The sequence below is a fragment of the Oenanthe melanoleuca genome, chromosome 3 (genome assembly GCF_029582105.1).
Source record: "Oenanthe melanoleuca isolate GR-GAL-2019-014 chromosome 3, OMel1.0, whole genome shotgun sequence".
Classification (NCBI taxonomy): domain Eukaryota; kingdom Metazoa; phylum Chordata; class Aves; order Passeriformes; family Muscicapidae; genus Oenanthe; species Oenanthe melanoleuca.
The window spans coordinates 23,393,479-23,413,878 of NC_079336.1; the positions used below are offsets into that span (position 1 = coordinate 23,393,479).

The window sequence follows — 20,400 nt, forward strand, 5'->3', positions numbered from 1 at the left end:
CTGAATTCCCAGTCCTGTTTAATTTACTGTTAATTTGGTTTCTGACACTAGATGATTCTCTTCAGCCAATAAACGAACTCGTCCACTTTACCAGGCTCATCCTCCCCAATTTGGCAATCACTAGCAAGCCACAGTCTTTGTCTTTGGGTGTTAGCTGGCATTGGATTTCTCAGAGGTTAGTCACCCCTCTACTATTTCTATAAAGCTACAATGTAGTCATACATAAATTCCATAAAGTTGCATTATTAATGAAGCATTAAAAATATATTTGAGTTAAGACTGCAATATAGAAGGTGTTTTAAGTAGGTGCCAGCACTACCTTCTGTGTAGGTGGGTTGCTCTTGGCATTCAAGGTACTGAACTATGTATGTACCCTTGAAAAGCAGTTAGGACTGTCCTCCCTACATCCTTGAACATCAGTCCTGCAGTTAAAAAAATGCCCCAAGAGTATCCCACTGGGCACCACCATCTCTTTCAGTCAACTTATCCATGCAAGTACCTAAATTCTATCCTCTTGCCTTCTCCTGCTTACAAGTAGAGATACTACAGCTATCATGTGTAAATACTGGAAACTATCTAAGGGTGTTGGGGGTTTAAAAAACCACCTAAGTAATTCTGACCTCTGTTAATGTTCTAGTAAAGCAATCACTGGATGAATAGAAGCAACAGGAGAGGTGAAAAAATGGAAAGATAAAATAGTGCAGCAGAGACTGATGCTTCAGTAATCAGTGAACACTTGTGCTGATTCCCAAGCCAGGTAGGACCAGTTGATCATGTCTTTCTACAAACCTTTGTACAACTCTGTGTTGTAGAAGAAGGAAATTCTGATACAAGTGGATTTTGAATGATTCAATTATCTTTTGAGTATTATTTTGTTCATCTAGCCAAATCCCACCCAAGTCTTTCTGATATTACCAAAGGGTATTTGAGCATTCTAGGGATTGTCACTACTTACCACAGCATCTATCCAGCCATGCTACAGAACTCCCATTTGAAGCTGCAGCTTTCTTTCCAGTGAAATTGAACTATTAGCTATCCTTTCAATGAATCCATGAATGGCTAGAATGTTTCACTGACTAACAGAGCAAGAGAATGCCTTTCATACATGGTATACAAATGACACAGTTTAATATGGAGAAAGTAACTGTCGACACACAATAATTACATATAATTTCATATGCTCTGATATGTGCAATTTAGTGTTTTATTAAACAAATACAGTAGCTAACCAAAATCAGATAGCTGATAATGGGAAATAACATTAAAGCCTATGGTAATTATTGGTCATCTGAAATGGCATATGCTCTAAAACATAACACAAAAAATTACCTTCCTGTGAAATAAGAAATACGATAGAAATAAAGTTAAGGGACATGTTTATTTCTGAGCTTTCTGCAAGCAAAATTGCTTTGATACAAAATGAGTTCAATGATACAGTGCTACCATCCACTCAAGCAAAAGAAAACCTCACATTTACATGAATGCACTTTATATTGATATTCTTACAGAATAATAGTTCAGATATCCAGAATGTGTCTGGCCTCATTGAAAGCAATGGCACAGAAATGCTGCAAGGTATTGGAGTATTATATTATTGGCAAGTGCTTAATTAACTTTGTGAGTTCTCTGAGAGATGCTGTATAAATAAGAGTACTGTGAATGTGTGTTTGTATTCCTTAGTAGTTTGACGTAGATCGTTTAGTGTTTGTTTAGTTAGCTCAAAATGTGTAATTGTGTCTTTTGGCTTTCAGTATTCTCTTTTTCTTTTTTAAAGAAAAATCATGAGGTATCCTTTACTGTTAACTAATGACATAGTGATAGGCCTTTTCCATTGAGGTTGCAGAGACTTACTGTACATTCAGTACACTGTACATTCGGCAATTATTTTTAGTGTACTTTCTACATGTTACTGTGTACAACTGTTAGTTTACATTAGAACTCTTCCCCTTCTCACAGGATATGGCAAAACAAAAAAGAATCTGACAAAAATTATACACATAAAATAAGAAGACAAATACACAAATAAGGCCATCTGCAGAATTAAAAATCCACCTCTTGCGATATTTCACAGTAATTTCTACATAATATTTTACATCTTATGAACTTAAATATTTAATGCAAAAGGATAAGACCTTTATGGCGCCAATCATATTATCTCTTCAAGGACTTGTCCGATTTGCTGGCTAGTGGCCTTCTCTGGGGAGTTGGAATTTTAGAAGGCTTGGCGGATCCTGGCCGAGAACCTGCTCGGGGTGTCGGCCTGCTTGCAGCAGGAACAGTCTCTGACATATCTGAGCACACAGACTGGATTTCTGAAATGTCAAAGTCAGAGGCGTCACTGCCTCGGCGGCTGCTTGACCTGCTGCCAGCCTTGCTTCCTGCTCGGCTACCAGGTCTGCTTGGAGTTCTCCTGGTTTCTACAAAGAGAGAAGATAACCACCAGAATTAAAGGTAAGGATGGAAAACCTCTGCAGGTCTCTCCTAGGTCTTTGGCAACCCCAAAAATTCCTCATTGCACAGACTAAACTTTAGACCTCTGCCAGGCAAGCTACATGGTGCTGTGTCTCACACTAAAGAAAAGGAAATGCAAGATCAAATGCTGACACATACATAATCCATCACTAGCACATCTCATTAAAAATGCATTATCCTGTCAGCTTTTCTTGACTTTCTAGACATGCATTGTACCTTCACTCAACAGCCAAAGCCTTTCCTTCTCCTGTCATTTTCTCAGCTATTACTAGGAAAAAAAATTTTCAGGATCTGGCCTCTTCATGCATTCATGATTTCCAAGTATAGGCATCTTGGAAATGCAAATAAACAACCCAGTATTTAAATGTGTTACCACTCTTTTTTAAAAAAAAATAAAATTCATACAGGTGAAAGCTGCAACTAAGCAAGGGCAAAGTATATATCTTGCCCAACAAAGGGCTGGGAAGATGAGCTCTCAGCAAGCCTGCTAAGTAAAAGCCTGCCCAGACAATGTGCCATGAAGAAAAAAACATAGCAAAGAATCTTAAACAGAAAACAATTAATGTGGTTTGTAATAATTTTCCAATTACTTTTTAAGTATTTTTGATCTTCACAAATCTGGTTCCCTGTATTTATGAAGAACACTGTGTTGAAAAGCACAGCGTCACTGCTTTCTATTTTCATATACTGCTTAAAAAATCTCTGTGGGATATTCCATTAATAAGGTAATCTACAGCTGCTCCCTGCAGTTCTTCCAAAAGAAATGGACAGGTCATGACTAAGTGACTCCTTTGCTCCATCACAATTGAGAATAACTTGAATACTGTAAAGAACTGGATACTCCAAGTAAATGCTAGCTCCTTAGGCAGATACATTGGAGGTGCCACTGTCAAGTAGACTGCAGCCCTGAATTTGCACATCCAGAGCTGAACATGTGAATGGAGGGCCTGATTGTGTGCACCCTCAGCAATGGGCAGACGGTACAACTTTCACTTCTACCCACTCTTCTGACATCTCCCCTGAACTCTAATGTAACCTTAAGTGTTCAGGTGGAAAACAAAGCAAGTGGCAGATCAATCTCTGAAGTCAAGACACTTACCTGCAAACTGAGCTCTGACTCTGGTAGCTGCTGTTGACAGGATGCCACTGTCGTCTCCTGAGTGGAACCCCTTCCCTGATAGATACCCTGGCAGCCTGAGTTTACTTCCTTGAATTGGTGTACCCTATGCAAACCAAAACACAACAAAAAAAATCTTTTAAAACTGAAGATAAGGACTGGTATTAGGGGCTACATAGCTTAGAATATGATTGTCATAACAACATTCACTGTGAATCTGAAATACTGGTTTGAGCCATTATGGGCATTATCCATAATGTGAAGTTTAGAATGTTCCTTTGCAGTTTGCATTTGAAGTAGTCCAAATGTAAAACAACAACAAGAACAAAAAATCATTTCACCAATCTGCATATATTTTAGCATCTTTGTGTGTATTGCAATGCATATGAAGAAAAGAAAAAAGCTACCTTCTTATAATTAGTCAAGCAGGTAAGATTAGTTGATGGTACATATTGAGATTTTATGTCTGCATAGCTTGACTTTCCACCATTCTGGCTGTAGTTATAGGTGATGAAAATATTTTTAAAATTGAAACAAGGCTACCAAATTTCAGAAACCTTCTGCTAGGAGGAAAAAAAAACCCAAGCCAAAACAAGAAAAAAACAGAAGAAATGGCTTAGAAATAGGACTAACTTTAAAAGTTCCAGTTGTCAATATACTGTCTTACAGTGTCTCTACTACACAGTCTTACCCTGCCTGCTAATTTCTGAAATGAGTCTTCATTTACAATCTACCCCAAATAAGAAAATTTCTTTCACAGCTACAAAAATTGAATCATCAGATCTCAAAATGAACATCACTCACTAAATAAGAGGTGTATGCAAATAAGAGGAAAAACTACCATATTCACAGTAATTAAATTAACACAAAAATACTACATAAATATTCAAAAATAAGAACAAACAGTGCAGTGATGAATGCAGTTTGTGGAGTGGCTGGATCCCAGGATCCTGCATTCTGTGCTATTGATCCCCATGCAGTTGTAGGTAGAGTTAGGTACTGAAAACCAAGATCCAGACAAGTGTGTTGGAAGGTGCCTTGAGCTAAGAACAGAGCAGAGGTCTGGCAGGAGCTTGTCTGGCAGCTGCCAGTTCAGACCACTTCTGGAACTTCTGAACAAGAGTGCTGAGATGCTACAGAGCAATCTGCTGGCTCTGACAGGGCAGGTCACAATATTTAACTCTCATTAAAGCCAAGTACAGTGCTTGACATACAGCTAGCCATGCCCTGGGAACCTCTGCTATACAGGCACTGCTTGGGAGAGTAAGGAGAAAGGGAACACTGTTACCTCCACTGAAGCTGCTGCACACTGGGCAAGGCATTGGGATAGAATCACCAGTGCAAAAAATAAAACTAGCCTGTTCTTCAGTTTTGCCCTAAGCCCAAATGCAGTTTACATATAAAACGAATAACCTGTCTCCTGGGTGGTAAATGCTGCAGAATGCTTTAGAAATTCACTGACCTACCCCACCCTAACCATTCCATTTGTAATCTTAAACCACACTGGTTTACATAAAAGAAACTCACTGAAACTACTGGCAGTTGGAAGAGCAGATAAGAAATACAGTGCCCCCATATGAAATCAGGCCAGCTGCTTTCCTGCCATTGTAATTCAATGAAAACAACACCTTTCCATTTCCATAAACCCTTTAATGTACCATCAATTAATCTTTCACTGCAGTTACCAGCTAAGAGATGAAAGAAAATACAGGAATATATTAGAAACTGACAACTGACTAAACTCTGTGCTGTTAATCATTCTAAGCCACAGCTCTGTGTGCTTGCAGTGCTGTACCCACAGACACACCTGCTGTGTGCACAACAACACGCACAGAAGGAGGGAGGAAGAAGTTTGTTGTGCACCTTTGAGCAAAGCCATGCTGAGGTTATGGAAACTTCACACCAGAAGGTGTCACATGAACAGCAATAGGCATCAAAGTGCAGATTTGTGGAAAGCAGATACAACAGAGGGGGTGGTAGCACAAGCTTCTCCTCTCCAGGTGCTCCATCCAAACCAGGGCAAGAGTAACTCCCACAAAAGACACATCAGTCTGCAGCCTGATCCAGCTGCAATCTTTTCACTGACTGTAATTACATTAAAGTAAACACTTTGGCTCCAAGCCCCTTCAAATTTTGGTCATACAGCCTAATTGCCAGCACAATCCTAATTGCTATACTAGCAATTTCCATGTAAGCCAAGCTAGTTTCCTGTTAAGTCATCAAATACCTATCCCATTAGAGCAATGATTGGCCACTACCCCCCTAAACAAAACTTTCAACTGTTGTAAAGATTTATATATCACTGCCAGACTTTTGTGCCATCTTCTTCACAGTGATTGGGTATTTCTTTATTTAGTGGTTTTGCACTAGAGATTATGATTTATTTATTTCATGCCTGCAGTTCAGAAACATTCTAATACTTAATGAATTCAAAGTAAACAATTTTATGAAAGAAACCTGCAAAGTATATTGAAAAGTTTTATTTTTTTGAAGTACTTTTCCACATTTATTCAAACATTTCATTCCATACTTTCATGATTTATTAACCATTTGAGCTTTATACATTAGGTGATTGAGGCTGTATTTTTCTAAAATTGAAAAACATGAAAAATAAAACATTAAAAAAAACAAACTTGGGGGGAAAAAGTAAGAAATGATTTGACAAAAGTAAAAAATAAAGACAATGCATTAATATACACAGGATGTTGCAGCTCACAAGCACAACTCTAGTGGCTGTTAGTGAAGTGACAGTTTTAGTGAAGGAAGTCATTAAACTAGAATTTCTGTCCTTACTGTACCTCTGCAGATGACCCTTGATAGTCTGAGGATTCTGGTGGCTTAGAAGGAGTTGATGTTTTGCTGTTTGTCAACCATGGTTTACCATAGTTGCGTGTTAAATGATGTGGTGTCTGTATGAAACAATGGTAAATCAAAATATGAAGGAGAGTAGAGGAAAACAATGTCATGGAAAAGGATACCTGGGCTTTCAAAATCTCAGCAGAAATAAAATCTAAGCAGAAAAAGTTAATGACAAAAGTTCTAAAATGAAGAGATGGCAGAATTTATTTTTCAAATGAAGTGAAGAGGTTTGTTGATCTTTCAGAACAGTTCCCAAACTGCCAGTTAGTTCATGTGGCTCCATAAATGCAGAAATTCTCCTACTGCCATGTTGCAAACAAACAGTAGAGAAAACACATTGAAAACACTTCTCAGATCCACCCCAGACTATGAAATAAAACGAAGATACTTTTTCTCCATTAGCTAGAGAAAGCATCATTATTACTGGAGCGAGGGAAAACCCAAAATTCAATCTATATCCCATTTGTTAAGCAGTGCAGTTTTGTACGTTTCTCCTTACCTTTGGGGTACTTGTAGTAACAGCTTGTGGGGCAGTTGCCTGGCCAGCTTGACTTGACAGAGAAGTAGATCTGTTGGGAGAGGCACCTCTTGAAGAGGGTCGTGATCTACGGCCCCTTGGTCGGAAAGCTGCCATGCTCTGGCTGGCACCATCCGCCAAAATGAATTTTTCACGCAGCTCCACGTTTGTCCTCCCTTTAGCTGCAAAGAGAGGTGTTCAATGACTCAGATATGAAAGCTGTCACAAGGCTGTTTATTGCCCTTTTTGCCATGCCAATTCCAACACATTTTAACAATAAATAAAATGCATTACTGTGTAATGCATTTATTTTGGACACAGAAGAGTTATGTGCAGGACTCACTTATTCTAATACTTTATGCCAGCAGGAATGAACCACTGTCAAAGGAAGTCAGCGTGATAATGGAATGCTCAACGTGCTAAATCATTGTTAATCAATCAGCTATTAATACATAGACACATCCTGATGGGTAGTTTTGCTAACTCTACAGCTATTCATAATAAATAATACTTGCTTGGTTGTTCTAGAAGAAACAGCTAAATACAAATTACAGAAAAGCAGCAAATATATTTATTCAAAACTATGGAGTTATGTAGTTTGGCAACATGCAATGATGAACACAGAACCCAAACTAGGATGAGGTAATTGGTGACTAAGCACCCACACACACATACAAACACACATATGAGAGAATGTTCTGCATGAATAAATGCAAGACATGTTAGCATTTAACTGTGTCAGTGTGAATGACAATTGTTTTTGAAACACTCTTCAAGCGTGTCAAAAAAAATTAGCTTGCAAAGCACCAGCCCATGTAGGAACATATTAAGCTAAGTATGATGGGTGAAGCATATAGTTAAAAGTATATATATATATTAAAAAAGCGGGAAGGAAATGAAGAGAGAGAAGAAGAGGAGAAGGAGACAAAGAGAGGGGTTTGCCAACCTATAGTAGGCTGAGTGGTAATTGAAGAGTTTGATTCCGAACGTAACATTTTACTCCCGTGATGATGAACTAGAAAAAATGACACAGGACATGGGTCACATTAAAGAAAACCGTTAGCAGGAGAAGAAATCAAGTACAGCAGCTGCATATGCAAGAGACTTGGAGCACCAGGCCAAAAGACAGGACTTGAGCAAAAGCTGTCCCTAAGTGCTCTGAGGTGAGTTCTCAAAGGTCTCCTAGGCAAAAAGGAAGCGGCGTTTGGACAGACTCAGCTACAGTCCCAAGTATTCCTGTGTAGCAGCGGTATTTATCTGCTGACATAAAGAAGTAATACAAGCTAAAGTGATTTTATATGACTAGGTGCAATACTTGTAAAGCTGTTTTGACAACAGTTCTTTGCAACGTGATTCATCTGCAAATTTGCCAGGTGAAGTGGTTTAGGAAAAGTTTTGAACATCACTGACTTCAACCACACAAAGATTAGGTACCAATGCACAACGTCCAGTGATGTTGATTTTACAGAGTATTCTTACATGTATTCTTTAGACCCACTCATCTGCTCACATATACCCAAGAAAAAGGGTCCTTCTTTGGTTCCTTTCTACTTCTATTCTTCAAAAGTGGAGAAGAGCAGAAAATAAAATGTGCCTCAGAAGATCTGGCTTCATTGAAGGGTTAACTTGGTTAGTTCTGTTGTACCCCAAACATTTTTCTCAGGCCTACTGGTGGGTAGACTGTTACAATTCATTCCTAGGTTGATGCTGAAAGATACAATGCTTTAATATTATCCAATTAATTTACTGGAATTCCTTATTACAGTCCTCACTACTGTCTATAGTGTACTGAGAAAACAGCTCATCTGATGCAATGCCCTGGAGGGCTCAGTGATAGAGCATTCCCTGCTCCCCCAGAGCACAGCGTCCTCCGGACCAGAACATTTTCCACTGCTTTCTATAAGGCTCAGGGCTCTACAGAGTGCTTCTGGGGAAGATGCCAAGGAAAAGACAAGGTTACAAAGGTAGAGACTGGAAGACTGGGAACAGTCACTGGCCAGAGGTTTTTGTGGTGGTGGTGGTGTTACTCATCAATTCAATCGCCTTATTTTGACTTACTGTGTTGCTGAGACAGTTTTATTGGACACTTCTGTGTGCTATTTCTGCCAAGTCATACAAGCCACTTACATGCCATAAAGTCTATCTGGGCTAAGTTCAGTTCTTACTTACACTACGATAACACTGAAGGAACTGTGCAGAAGACACCACAGTTTTTCCAGACATACATCAGTGCAACTGAAGAGGATCTCAACCGCGTGATTCAAAGTTCACAAAAAATGTGACATTTAGTGAGATGATGTTTACAACAACTGGCATTTTGTACAACTCAGTCTCCATCTTGAGACAATGAATGGTGACTGCATCCAGATAATATGTTGCAAGTCTTTAACAGCTTTGTTACATACCACGGCAAGGATCATTTTTCACTAAGAACTCATCAAGTGCCATCCAGCCACCTCCAACACGGACCATGACCGTACTTCTTAAGATACGAACAAGGCGCAGTTGTTGAGAGTCACCAAACTGCAATAAAAATCAAACGACAGTCTGAGGTTTTCAGGCATTCAGATGCAGTTCAACACTGATACATTAAAAAAATCAGACATTTAGAAAAGTTTATTTTTATATTATTAGTAAATGCTTAAAAAATCAATTTGTTTATGCAGATTATTAAAGCTGTTAAGATTTCAAATCAGACGGCACTGCATTAATCAAAAGAAGATGGCAGGATGGTAAGAAAGAAACTCAGGTTTAATTTTATGCTTGATTCTCAAATGTCTGAGGTCATAAAAGAAGCAAAATTAGTAGTACATTATTTAATTGGTTACAGTCTGTTTTTGTGCAAATTAATGAAGACCTATTTGCATTATTTCACTGATAAAATCTTAAGCAAATACTCTTCTGCAATAGTCTTGATTTTTAATGTTGTCAGCTGAAAGGAAGGCAGCATCACTTCAAACAATCAGTATAATCTGGAAATTTAATGTGTTATGAGTGTTGCACAGTTCTATCAATCGCTTCATCTATGGGAACATTTTCAGGTATGGCACTACAGTGCCAACACTGCTTACCTACAGCAAGGTGCATGTGGGGAAGGCAACACTAAAGAAGCAATGAATGATTAATAACTATCATTATATTTGTCATTCCTTTGTCTATACATCAAGGTTCTTCATGATTCAGGGATGCACAACAATCTGTTTCATACTAAGTTCCTGTACGAGTCCATTCTTCCTTTGGGCTGATAGCCAGGCCTAATGCATATTTTGCTCTTGACACCTGTGTAACAAAACTTGTACGCAGCACCTTCACTCAAATTCGGATCAAAGAAAGCATGACCAAAATGTGGGCCTCACAATCTCAAGAAAACTAACCAGAAGAATTCAGTCCTTTTGAACCAGCAGTACTAAAATATTTGGATACCCGATCACCAGGCCAAGTGCAGTGCAAGCATGCAGAGCCCTCAGTAAAACCAATGGGAGTTGAATGCCCCTCTTCAGGACAATCTCTGACCCCTGGAGAAGGCTGGCCATTATTCAGCTGTACCTACTTGTTTCAGTGAGGGGACTGAACAAACCACACAACAAACGTGATCCCTACTTGTTAGATTACTTTAGTTGTTTGGTACTATTCAAGCCAAGAAGAGAGAATAAGTTTAAAGGAATATTACTTTTAGGAACCAAACAAAAGCAAAGCTTCCTTCTTAATTCAATAATAAACTGTATTTGTTATAAGTAAGAAAATTCACATGAGCATTATTTGTAAGAGTTTTTTAATAATGCACTCAATATGTGCCAAACAAAGAACCATTTTATATATGTAGATCAAAGCTTTTTTTTTTAGGCATCCCAACTAATGATGTTTATTTTTATTGGCTTGTTCCTACCAAATTTTTTTTCTAGTGATTCTGAAGATAGTATCTTTCTTATTTTCTTTATTTTTTTCCTCCACCGCAGCCTAATTAGTCAGTTAGACCCCATCAGGCAACTACACCAAGGGTCAAATACAGCGTGCTTTGGAAACTGCTCACCTAGCTGAGGTTCATTTAGAAAGTGAGGCTGGCAAGTAACATAGTAATACCATAGTATCTATCTATATATGACAGAATTTCTTCTTATGGAAACTTCTCTTATGGTAACTATTTCCTTCCTAAAATAGCCTGGATCCCAGCTTTCTTTAAACAGTATTTAACATAGAGGAGTTTAAGCTACAAAAGGCCTGTTTTTGACAATAGCCCGTAGGTGCCATCCTGCATCAGTAAGAGTTTCTCAAGAAATGCTCTATGTTTCCCAGATCTGAGAGTACAGATGACAGATAAGAGGATTAACATAATTTCAAACAGTTCTTTCAAAAAGAGACTTGTTCTATATGTGGAAAATATTTTAAATTATTGCTTAGATATTTTGCTTGAGGCACACGGCAAGATTACCCACTGCTCTATTCTTTCTTCTAGTTCAACAGGCTCTACTTGTAAACAAGAGTGCACCCACATTTTCAACATCTTGAGATTTAAAATGGCTACTGCTGTTGATGCTAGCACTTTCCAGATTGGATTACATCCCTTATTGTCTTTTTAAAAGCCTAAGACTAACAGTATCTGGTATCTGGTTTGCATAAGGTGATCCCATTCTTACTGGGCAGATATGATTTAGCACTTCAGGAAGCTCTGTGTCAGTGTGTAGCACAGGAGTAAGCACTGGGTAGTGTTTCCTCCTGAGGAGGACTCACCAATGACTCAGCTGACACAAAGGATTGTTAAACACAGCTCCAGTACATCATAGACTTGCCATAGATCCTTGAAAACACTTTGGGAGAGGGATTAGTCTAAATGGGAACACCAATTTAGCCTATTTCCAAAATATGTATTTAAAGATTCACTGTGTTAGTACATAAAATAATATCTATACCTAGGTTCTTAATCAGTCTGCTTGATTGTGTACACTGTACCTTTTTCTTTGCAAAGATGAAAGTATTTTTTGTGCAATTTGCAATAAATAAGTGATAAGACACTGTGATCTGTTTGCCATGATTAGCCTACAATCAAGTAGGCTAAAAAAGATATTACAGAATTTTGAAGGATTCAACTATAAAACTGATTGGATAATTGTTATATCTACAACTGCAGTTTAAATGCTCAAGATTTTTTGCTGTGGGAATTGCTGCTGACCATTATCTGGTTCCTTTAAAAGTAATCTCCTTAATGAGGAAAATGATCAAAGAAAGCAGGTGAGGGATTGTAGACGAGGGATCCTGAGACAAGGAATGCTCCATAGCATTTAAAGAAATACCACAGCTGACCAGCAATGAATTAGCTGAAAATTAAAGGATGGCAAGAAGACTGACCATTGCAAGCTTAAATCACTATGCATTAGAAAAAAAAAAAAAAAAAAATTAAAAAAAGAGATTAAAAAAAAAGGAAAAAATAAACTTCATAACACATTCCACTGGTTTATACCTGATTTCCCAGGAAGAACTGATAAGAAATGAAAAATGGAAGAAAGACACGATTAGTTTACAGGAAATTCTCTACATGACCTAGAACACATGCAAACTAACACATTAGACATTCTAAATAAAGTATCTACTTGTGAGATGAGCAGGTAGCTAGCCATCCAGACACTGAATATTGGAAAATATTCAAGGCCTTCATTTCCTTCCCATTGCTGTTTCTGTGGTCTTTTAAAATCTACAAGTACTTATTAATCTCTCTTAGCCAAATACTGCATATTTTACCTCAAATTGTTCTGGTTATTGAATCCAGGGGTAGCAGATCTTTCTCTACTGTGGGATATTTACTTTTCTGTGATCTAGAATAATTCTGCAGGTATCTAACACTTTGCTTATACTTCAGAAGTATGCGGGTTCCAGTAAAATGACAAAAAAGTGCAAAAATTATTGAATACACTTAGGTAAAAGATTTTTGAAGTATAAGACAATACCACAAGAAAATATGAGTCACTGTTTTTATGAAACTAATAGCAAATCAGCTACATTTTAAACACTTAAGGTATCCAGGAAGAAGGACCAGCTTTTGAGGATATATTGTATGTATGTATGTATGTGTACAGATGTGTGCACAGTTAGCTCTTAAAAATTCCTATGACTGAAAACAGCTTCAGTAATTTAAGTGAAAATAAATACAAGCATCAGCAATTTTCCATATTTTTAGTCTATATGTTCTAACAAGAAAAAAAAGAATTAGACAATCTTAAAGAAAATGCATAATTGTCATACAAGATTCTTGTGAATTTATATAGCCTAATTCCTTGTGTAAACCATGTCATATGAAGAAAGCTGAAAGAACTGAGGTCCTTAAAAGACTTACTCTGTACTTGTTATCCCCAATCTGTTCCACTTGAAACCGTTTTGCACATTTACATTTCGCTACCTGCCTCGTAACCTGCAAAAAAACACAACAGGGTAATTACTTTAAATATCACATTTCTAATGATTTCTGTACCTAGTAAACTTCGAATTAAGCAGGAGTGAAACTAAAGTGAATTATTATAGAATACGACTCCAGTAGAACAGAATGCAACCTTAGAAAGCCGAGAACGTACCTCATCCTCAATTTTGTCAGCATCTGTGAGAGGCTTGTATGCATCCTTGTTTGGATGAAGAGCTGCTACAAATTCGTAGTAGTCAATATATCCATCACCATCTCTATCAAAAATATCTGCAACAGCACTCATCTCAAGTCGGCTGGTAGGGAACTCTGCAGGAAAAAAAAACACCATTTTTTTTCCTTTTCGTTCCCATTACAATGAAAGGCTTTATCATAAATATCAGATGATGATTGGGCATTTGATGACAGACAGTGCTTATCAAAAAAATAAGGACATTCAAACAAGTGAAGGAATATTTCTAAAAAAAACCCAATCAGAATCTCCAGTGTTACCCAGATATTGGATTAAAATTATTACCATAGTGAGGCTTGAAGATAAAAGCAAGGGCACAGATTAAACTGAAAAATATGTTGAGGGGGGGATGTTAACATTTTGACCTTCAAAGTGCATAAAATACCAGAAATTAACAAGATAAAAAGTTAGTGAGGAAAGGTCAAGCAAGCATTTCGGTGCTGACTAAATTTGGAATGCAAAGCCTTCTCAATGCAGATCCATGCATGGTGTTTCATGAAGACCTTCTTTAGATCAAGTTCACAGCAGCACAGTATTAACCCACACAGAGATTCTCAATGAAACGGTCAAAAAAAATTTCAATGTGGTGAACAGGGATTATATCAGGAGTGGCTGGTGCTCATAATAAATTGATACCAACTGAGTTAAAAGAGTAAACTGTTTAACCTCTTGGTGGTATTACGCTTTTTCATGAATTTTTATTAATTCAAGTAAAACAGCAATATTCACATATAGTGATCTTCTACTGCATTTCCTAAAAAGGGGAAAATATACAGAGTACAGTATTTCCCTATTGAGTAACACTAAAATGAAATGCTAGAAGCAGCCCAATTCCAAATGAATCACTGCTGTTTAAAGCAAAAGTCTCCATGATGTGAAGATAAAGGATTATTTAAAGTATTAGGTTCTTATCTGTTAGGAGTCTGTTCCTAAAAGGCAATATGATCACATATGTGATGTGGAAGACTTATATTACCACCATACCTAAGGAATACTGATCCGCCAGGAAAGCTAGGAAAATTCCTGTCTAGTTTGATTGCTTGGAATTTTAAGCCTTATTATATAGGTATATGAATATTGTCATGGCTCATGAAAACACTGGTTTCAAAAATTACACAGCTTCCTTCTGTAATTGAAACTATTCCATGTAAGTTCTTTAATTAAAATCATATGATCCTATGAACTGATTTTGAAAACCATCTATAGGTTACATAAGGTACTTTCTACGATTATGAGTAATCAATCAAAAAGTAATTTTGAAGTAACTAGTGTAACTATAGGAATGACAAACTGAATTCAGTAAACCAGCAAACTACTAATTACACAATAATAGAAATGTGATACTTGTAACCTGATTCACAATGCAAAATAATTCAAAAGAGTTTCTAGAATCTAGAAATATTTTCAAGTAAAATAGGCATAAGGTAATAATAATAAATTCAGAAAGGAAATCTGCAGCCTTCTAACACAATAAATGCATAGGTCACATTATCTAGACAATAAGACTTCATGAATGTTTGTTCCAAGTTCAACATTATGTTAATTTTAAAACTTACTTGAAGAAAGAATTCCATCAATAAATTCCTGTCTTGTAATCTTTCCATCCTGATCTTTATCAATCCTCCTAAAGAAATCCATCACACGAGACTTCTTGTGGTTCATCCATCGCATGTATTTTTTCCTCCAAATATCAAAATCAAAGTTTGCAAATTCTCTCAGCTTAATAAAAAACAGAAAGAATTTTTTTCAGCTGAACTCCATCAATCTAGAACATCAATGCAATAATACCATCTGCATTTTGTTGAAGAAATTATTCTTTGAGGACCTAAGTGAGCAGTTTAAATATCTCAACTTTCCTCATTTAAAATCACAATGATAGCTTCTAAAGCATATTAAAGCACGTGTATCACAGAGTTTTCAGCTAGCTGTGCCATACAATATAATACAACAAATATGGAAGTTGTTCACAGTATTGGAATTTAATCCAGGATGAAGAAAATTATGCAAAAAGTATATATATTGTGTGCAGTGCTTTTCTGACCTCTTCAAGTCTGTCCAAAGCATCGTTAAGTTTTCTCCTTCTTTCCAAGGCCAGAAGCCAAACTTGCTGCCATTTGCTGACTAAAAGGTTTACCCGTGGATTCTTGGTTTCAATTTGTGCCTGGGCTGCTGATGGATAAATGCCTGGTGTTGGGGAACGCTTTCCTGTTAAAACATGATAAAATGCACAGGGCTCACCCAGTTCTAACAAAACACACGTTCACATGAAAGGTAATTGACCTTCCTAAAATTATCCCTTCCTGTCCCAAATAAGGAGGTCATACCCCAAGATGATTCCATATAGCGGGATTTTTTTTTTTATTTTTAACCATTGCTGGGGAACAACCCAGTGGTGGTTGCAGCCTCCTTTATCTATCCAGAAGAGCTAGTGAGGGCTCCACTAGCCAGAAGCAGCTGGTGAGGGCTCCACTAGTCAAGCTGCACAGTTTAAATTAAATCTTCGTAAATCTCTCTGAGTTGCAAAGTAAACAACTTCATTTTAGAAGCAGGTTCCATGTATGGGTAAGTATATCTAAAAATACAAAAAGCAATTTCCTCACTTGATGACTCACCTTCCATTCAGCTTCACTGAATATACTTCTAACTGGATTAATATAATTTTATAAGACAGTAAGAGCACAATTTTGTCTCTATATCTCTCTCTGAAGTTGTCTGCACTTTCAGATAATGCAAGATTTGAAAGACTCAGCATGTACTTGCTCTTGGAAGTTTAAAAGCACAGGAAAGGCTACACACTTTAAAAACAGCTATTCATGAAGATGAGGACAAAACGTAAAAAATGTCTGCTCTGAGAAATTTCCTCACAATTTATAAAAAATGAGAGATAATTAGGAAAGACAGCCAAGAGAATTTTACCCTCTTTCACCTGAAGTTAATCAAACCTACTAGATTTTTGGCAATCTGTAAACTTTATAGACAGAGAAATGGTATGTGTGACACACCCCAAAATACTCTGTTACTTACTTCCTGCTCTCCCCTTATCAAGGACAGGAATATGAGATTGTACTGGAGAGGGTTCAAGTGCTTTCCTTTTATAGGTCTTTGTAACTTTATCCACATCAGGCTGTTTTCTGGTCATTTCTTCCATGAATGTCTGCAATCAGATAGAGGGGAACTTAACTAACAATACACAAAAGTAACCAGAGGAATGAAAAACATACACAACAGCAAAACACCAAAGTCAAAAAGAAATGAACAGAAAGACACTTACAATGCCAGCCTCATAATATAGGCATAGATAAATGTTTTGTAGATAAGAAAAGTCAGCAGCATAAGCTTTTAAGATCACTATGGCCTGGCTGTAAAAAGAAGGCTAAATCTAAAAATCAATCTGTCAAACTCCTTTATCAACTGTATGTAGTGAGGTGATATAGAACAGAATTTTGCCTCCAAGACCCTGCTGTTCAGACTGCAGTTCACAGAAGTGAGACAGCTCTGGTGTGTAAACTGGGCTAAGTCTGTGAGCATTCACTACACCAGCAGCTCTCTCTGGCACTTCATAAACCTAGTTTTGATATTTTATCAGTAAAGACACACTGGAGCACTAGATCATACATTTCATGTGGGTTTTCTTCTATTCCTAGTATTATCCTTGCTTGTATTTAATTATTATAAGAAAAACTAGCAAAGGAATTTTGCACTTGATTGTGCAGCCTAGCTGAGATGTGAGCCCCATGTGAGTGACACATGCCACTTCTTAATCCTTACCTGATGTTCGGCTATAAGCGCTTTAACTTCCTCAATCTCCTGGGGGATAACCTCTTTATCTTTTTCAGTTAGTGTAGTCTCTGCCCACTGCAACCACGACAGCAAGGCTTCCAGCAGCTCCTGGTTAGCAATAAGTCCAGCCAGAGCTCCTGCCAGTCTCTGTTGATGCTGTTTAGCCCATGCTAAGACCTTGACAAAAGAACCAATACATGAGTATGTGCACATTTGAAACTCTTCACAATGTACTTAAAATTGTTCTGTTAACTATAAACCCAGAGCTACTTCTTAGGCCTCCTGATGTTTGAATATCAAAGCTGTTACATGTAGAGGCTGATCACTAACAGTAGCTAGGTAACTAGAATGCCTAGTCCAACACATTTCTTCTACAGGTATTCATTCTTATTCCACAGATATTCTTCACAGATACTCATATATTCAGATATATGTGTGTTAGTGAATCACACAGGATTTGGTGTCAGTTTTCTTCCTGGGCACTCCCAAAGCCATATTTTGCCATCACCAGTATTTTGTTTTCCTTTAAGCTTAATATAAATCAGAAAATATCACCTTAACAGCTGAGGGTACAACCTACCTGTAGCTACTTAAATTATTTAGGTATCTTCTAGATTAAGAATATGTTGGATTGAAATCCTCTCTAATGTAATCAGAAAATCCTTCACATTTGCCCTGTTTTTTTCTTTCCTTTGTAACTTTTCAATTTCCCCCTAGAAACTATTGGTTTTCCTCACTTGGGAAGTGTCAGACAGTATTTCCTTTAATACATACAAACAAAGAAGCTTGACCATCTGCTTTAGCTCTTAAAGCCCTGTACATTTTGAAATAAAGCCTAAGGAAGCACCATATTCACATCCATCACCACGGGTATTTTAAATGTTTAGTTCTCAACAGCTGGATCATTTCCTCAAAGTGTAACTACCATGTTAGTTGTCAGCTGTGCTCTAATTGAAGATGGACTGCTGCAACGAAGATGGTTCAACATATACTGACCTCTTCAAACCTGGCTCTGATGATTGTTATCCAGTGCTTAATGGTGGTGATGGAATCTGGGTGGCAGATAGCCAGAATAGCTTCTCCCATATCTGTTGCTTTATTCAGTTCTGCCTTTTTCTCTTCCAGTTTCTTCATAAATTCCTAAAACAGAGGTTATATAGTATAATTATATTATATATAAAATATTATTTTAATTAGATGCTGACAATTCACAAGAGAAATCTGAGTGCATAATCAGGAAGATGATGAGCATCTTGACTGCTCAAGCAGATTCAACTTGCAAGAGGCAAATTTCACTTGTATGAGAAAAGCTTAAACTGTTTAAAAAGCCTATTCCACATAAAATACTAAACAGAGCTCTAACACTTTATCCCAACTTGCCGCTCCTTAAAAGCCCACCATGCTCTAAATCCCTGTAAGATGCATGCCCTTATTTAAAAAAACCAAAGGAAAGTCACAGCATTTAGAAGTGCTGCAAACCAGCTATATGATGGTTAGAATCACTATGAGAAATATTTCAATGACTTGGTCTGTCAGTTGTAGTAATTCTTCATAATAAACTATCAAGTTCCTACCAGAGGCTGGAAATGTCCAACTATAATTGCATGCTCAGACAAGATGACAGAGTTCAGGAGCAGCTATACTAAACTAACACAAATGTGACAACTCAGCAGCTGAGGGGGAGAGGCACAGCATGTGGGAAAAATCTCCTAAAAGCAAAAGGATGTTTACAGCTTTAGGCATTCATGCTCATAGTTATTGGTATTCCTATGATAGCAGGACCAGAAATGGATGTGGGGGAGAAACAACAGTAAGAAAAAGCAACTGAAAAGAGGACTTCCCCCATCCTTTCTATAGCTTGTATTTCTTAATTTTTTTTTCATTTTCCCCTTTCCCTTTTATTATTGGTTAATCATTACTACTACAATGGTTTTACTTTTCTGCCTAAATGTTATGCAACTCTGTGTGTCTCTGTGAGCATCCTTAACTGGAACTGTTAATATCGCTCAGTGCTTACTTTTACTTTAACATCTTTAATTAGGCTACAAAATGGAACCATGTCTCTAAAATCTTAACTTTCCTCTCTCTGGCCATAAATCCATTTATTTTGGATTAAGGATTAAATTAAAGATGAGCCAAGTCAGATCCTAGACAATTCAGAATCACCAAAACATTGTAAAAATAGGTTCTTCAACAGCTCATAATGACATTATCCTGTGCCTTTACAAAGTATGAAGTTATTATGAAATAAAATGTTGTTCTAGAAGCCTGGAGTATGAGGGCTCTATATTTAAATTTGTTTGTCGCTAATTGATTTTGATTTAAGCTTTAATTATTGCCAGTGTTTATGACCCAAATCATAATAGCAAACCTTCTCTCACAAAAAAGCATGTATGGTTACAATATTTCAGTTCAATGTGGTTTTGGAAAAGTTGAATTGGATTATAAAGAGAGATTACCAAAACAAAACAGAGACAGGTGTAAAACAGGCAAAAAACCCCCATTGTGTTCCCCTGCTGAGCAGTACTAGAGTATTTCAAGAATTAAATCTATGACGCACAACTCACAGAGTATTAAACTCTCCCTAATTGTATTGAACTCTGGGGCAAACCAGTGACAGATTCATTTACAAAAGAGGAAATGGGATGCTCTCACTGAGCAATGCAGTGCATTAACTCACTACAGCTCTCAGTCCCTAGAGAGGCAGACAAGTGACAGATACCTCTCTGACTCAGACAGCAGAATTCACTAAATCATGTCCAGTATTCAAGAGAAAAATCAGAAATGGGCATAAAGATGGACCATTTGGATAAAATACTGTCCTGAAGAAAACATTTCTACATGTAGTTGAATGCAAATGCAGTAAAACTGTTTTTAAAAATTCACAGTGACAAAAGGATACATTTCATATTTATGTAATAATTTCAGTCATACATTTTCAGTCATACATTTTCAGTCTAGTATGCAGCATTATAATGTATACATGATATTTAAAAGCAATATATATTACTTCTTCC

The 20,400-nt window shown here is 37.2% G+C and overlaps 1 protein-coding gene across 5 annotated transcripts in view; it reads right to left on the bottom strand.

The window, feature by feature from the left end:
* Positions 1-1,111: 1,111 nt before the first annotated feature.
* The window catches only part of LOC130251804 (dystonin-like), a 285,947-nt gene continuing 266,658 nt past the window's right edge, over positions 1,112-20,400 (bottom strand). For 2 of the 5 annotated variants that reach the window (XM_056488730.1, XM_056488731.1), the window contains 13 exons: positions 18,380-18,523; positions 17,372-17,560; positions 16,628-16,757; positions 15,645-15,808; positions 15,160-15,322; positions 13,526-13,680; positions 13,291-13,365; positions 12,421-12,438; positions 9,371-9,488; positions 6,948-7,147; positions 6,388-6,498; positions 3,572-3,695; positions 1,112-2,417 (listed from right to left, as the gene is read on the bottom strand). In XM_056488730.1, the coding sequence (XP_056344705.1) occupies positions 2,152-2,417; positions 3,572-3,695; positions 6,388-6,498; positions 6,948-7,147; positions 9,371-9,488; positions 12,421-12,438; positions 13,291-13,365; positions 13,526-13,680; positions 15,160-15,322; positions 15,645-15,808; positions 16,628-16,757; positions 17,372-17,560; positions 18,380-18,523 (1,857 nt within the window). In that variant the 3' untranslated portion in view covers positions 1,112-2,151. Of the gene's footprint in view, positions 2,418-3,571; positions 3,696-6,387; positions 6,499-6,947; positions 7,148-7,911; positions 7,981-9,370; positions 9,489-12,420; positions 12,439-13,290; positions 13,366-13,525; positions 13,681-15,159; positions 15,323-15,644; positions 15,809-16,627; positions 16,758-17,371; positions 17,561-18,379; positions 18,524-20,400 lie in introns of all 5 variants that reach the window. The other 3 variants (XM_056488729.1, XM_056488733.1, XM_056488732.1) reach the window with 3 other exon arrangements.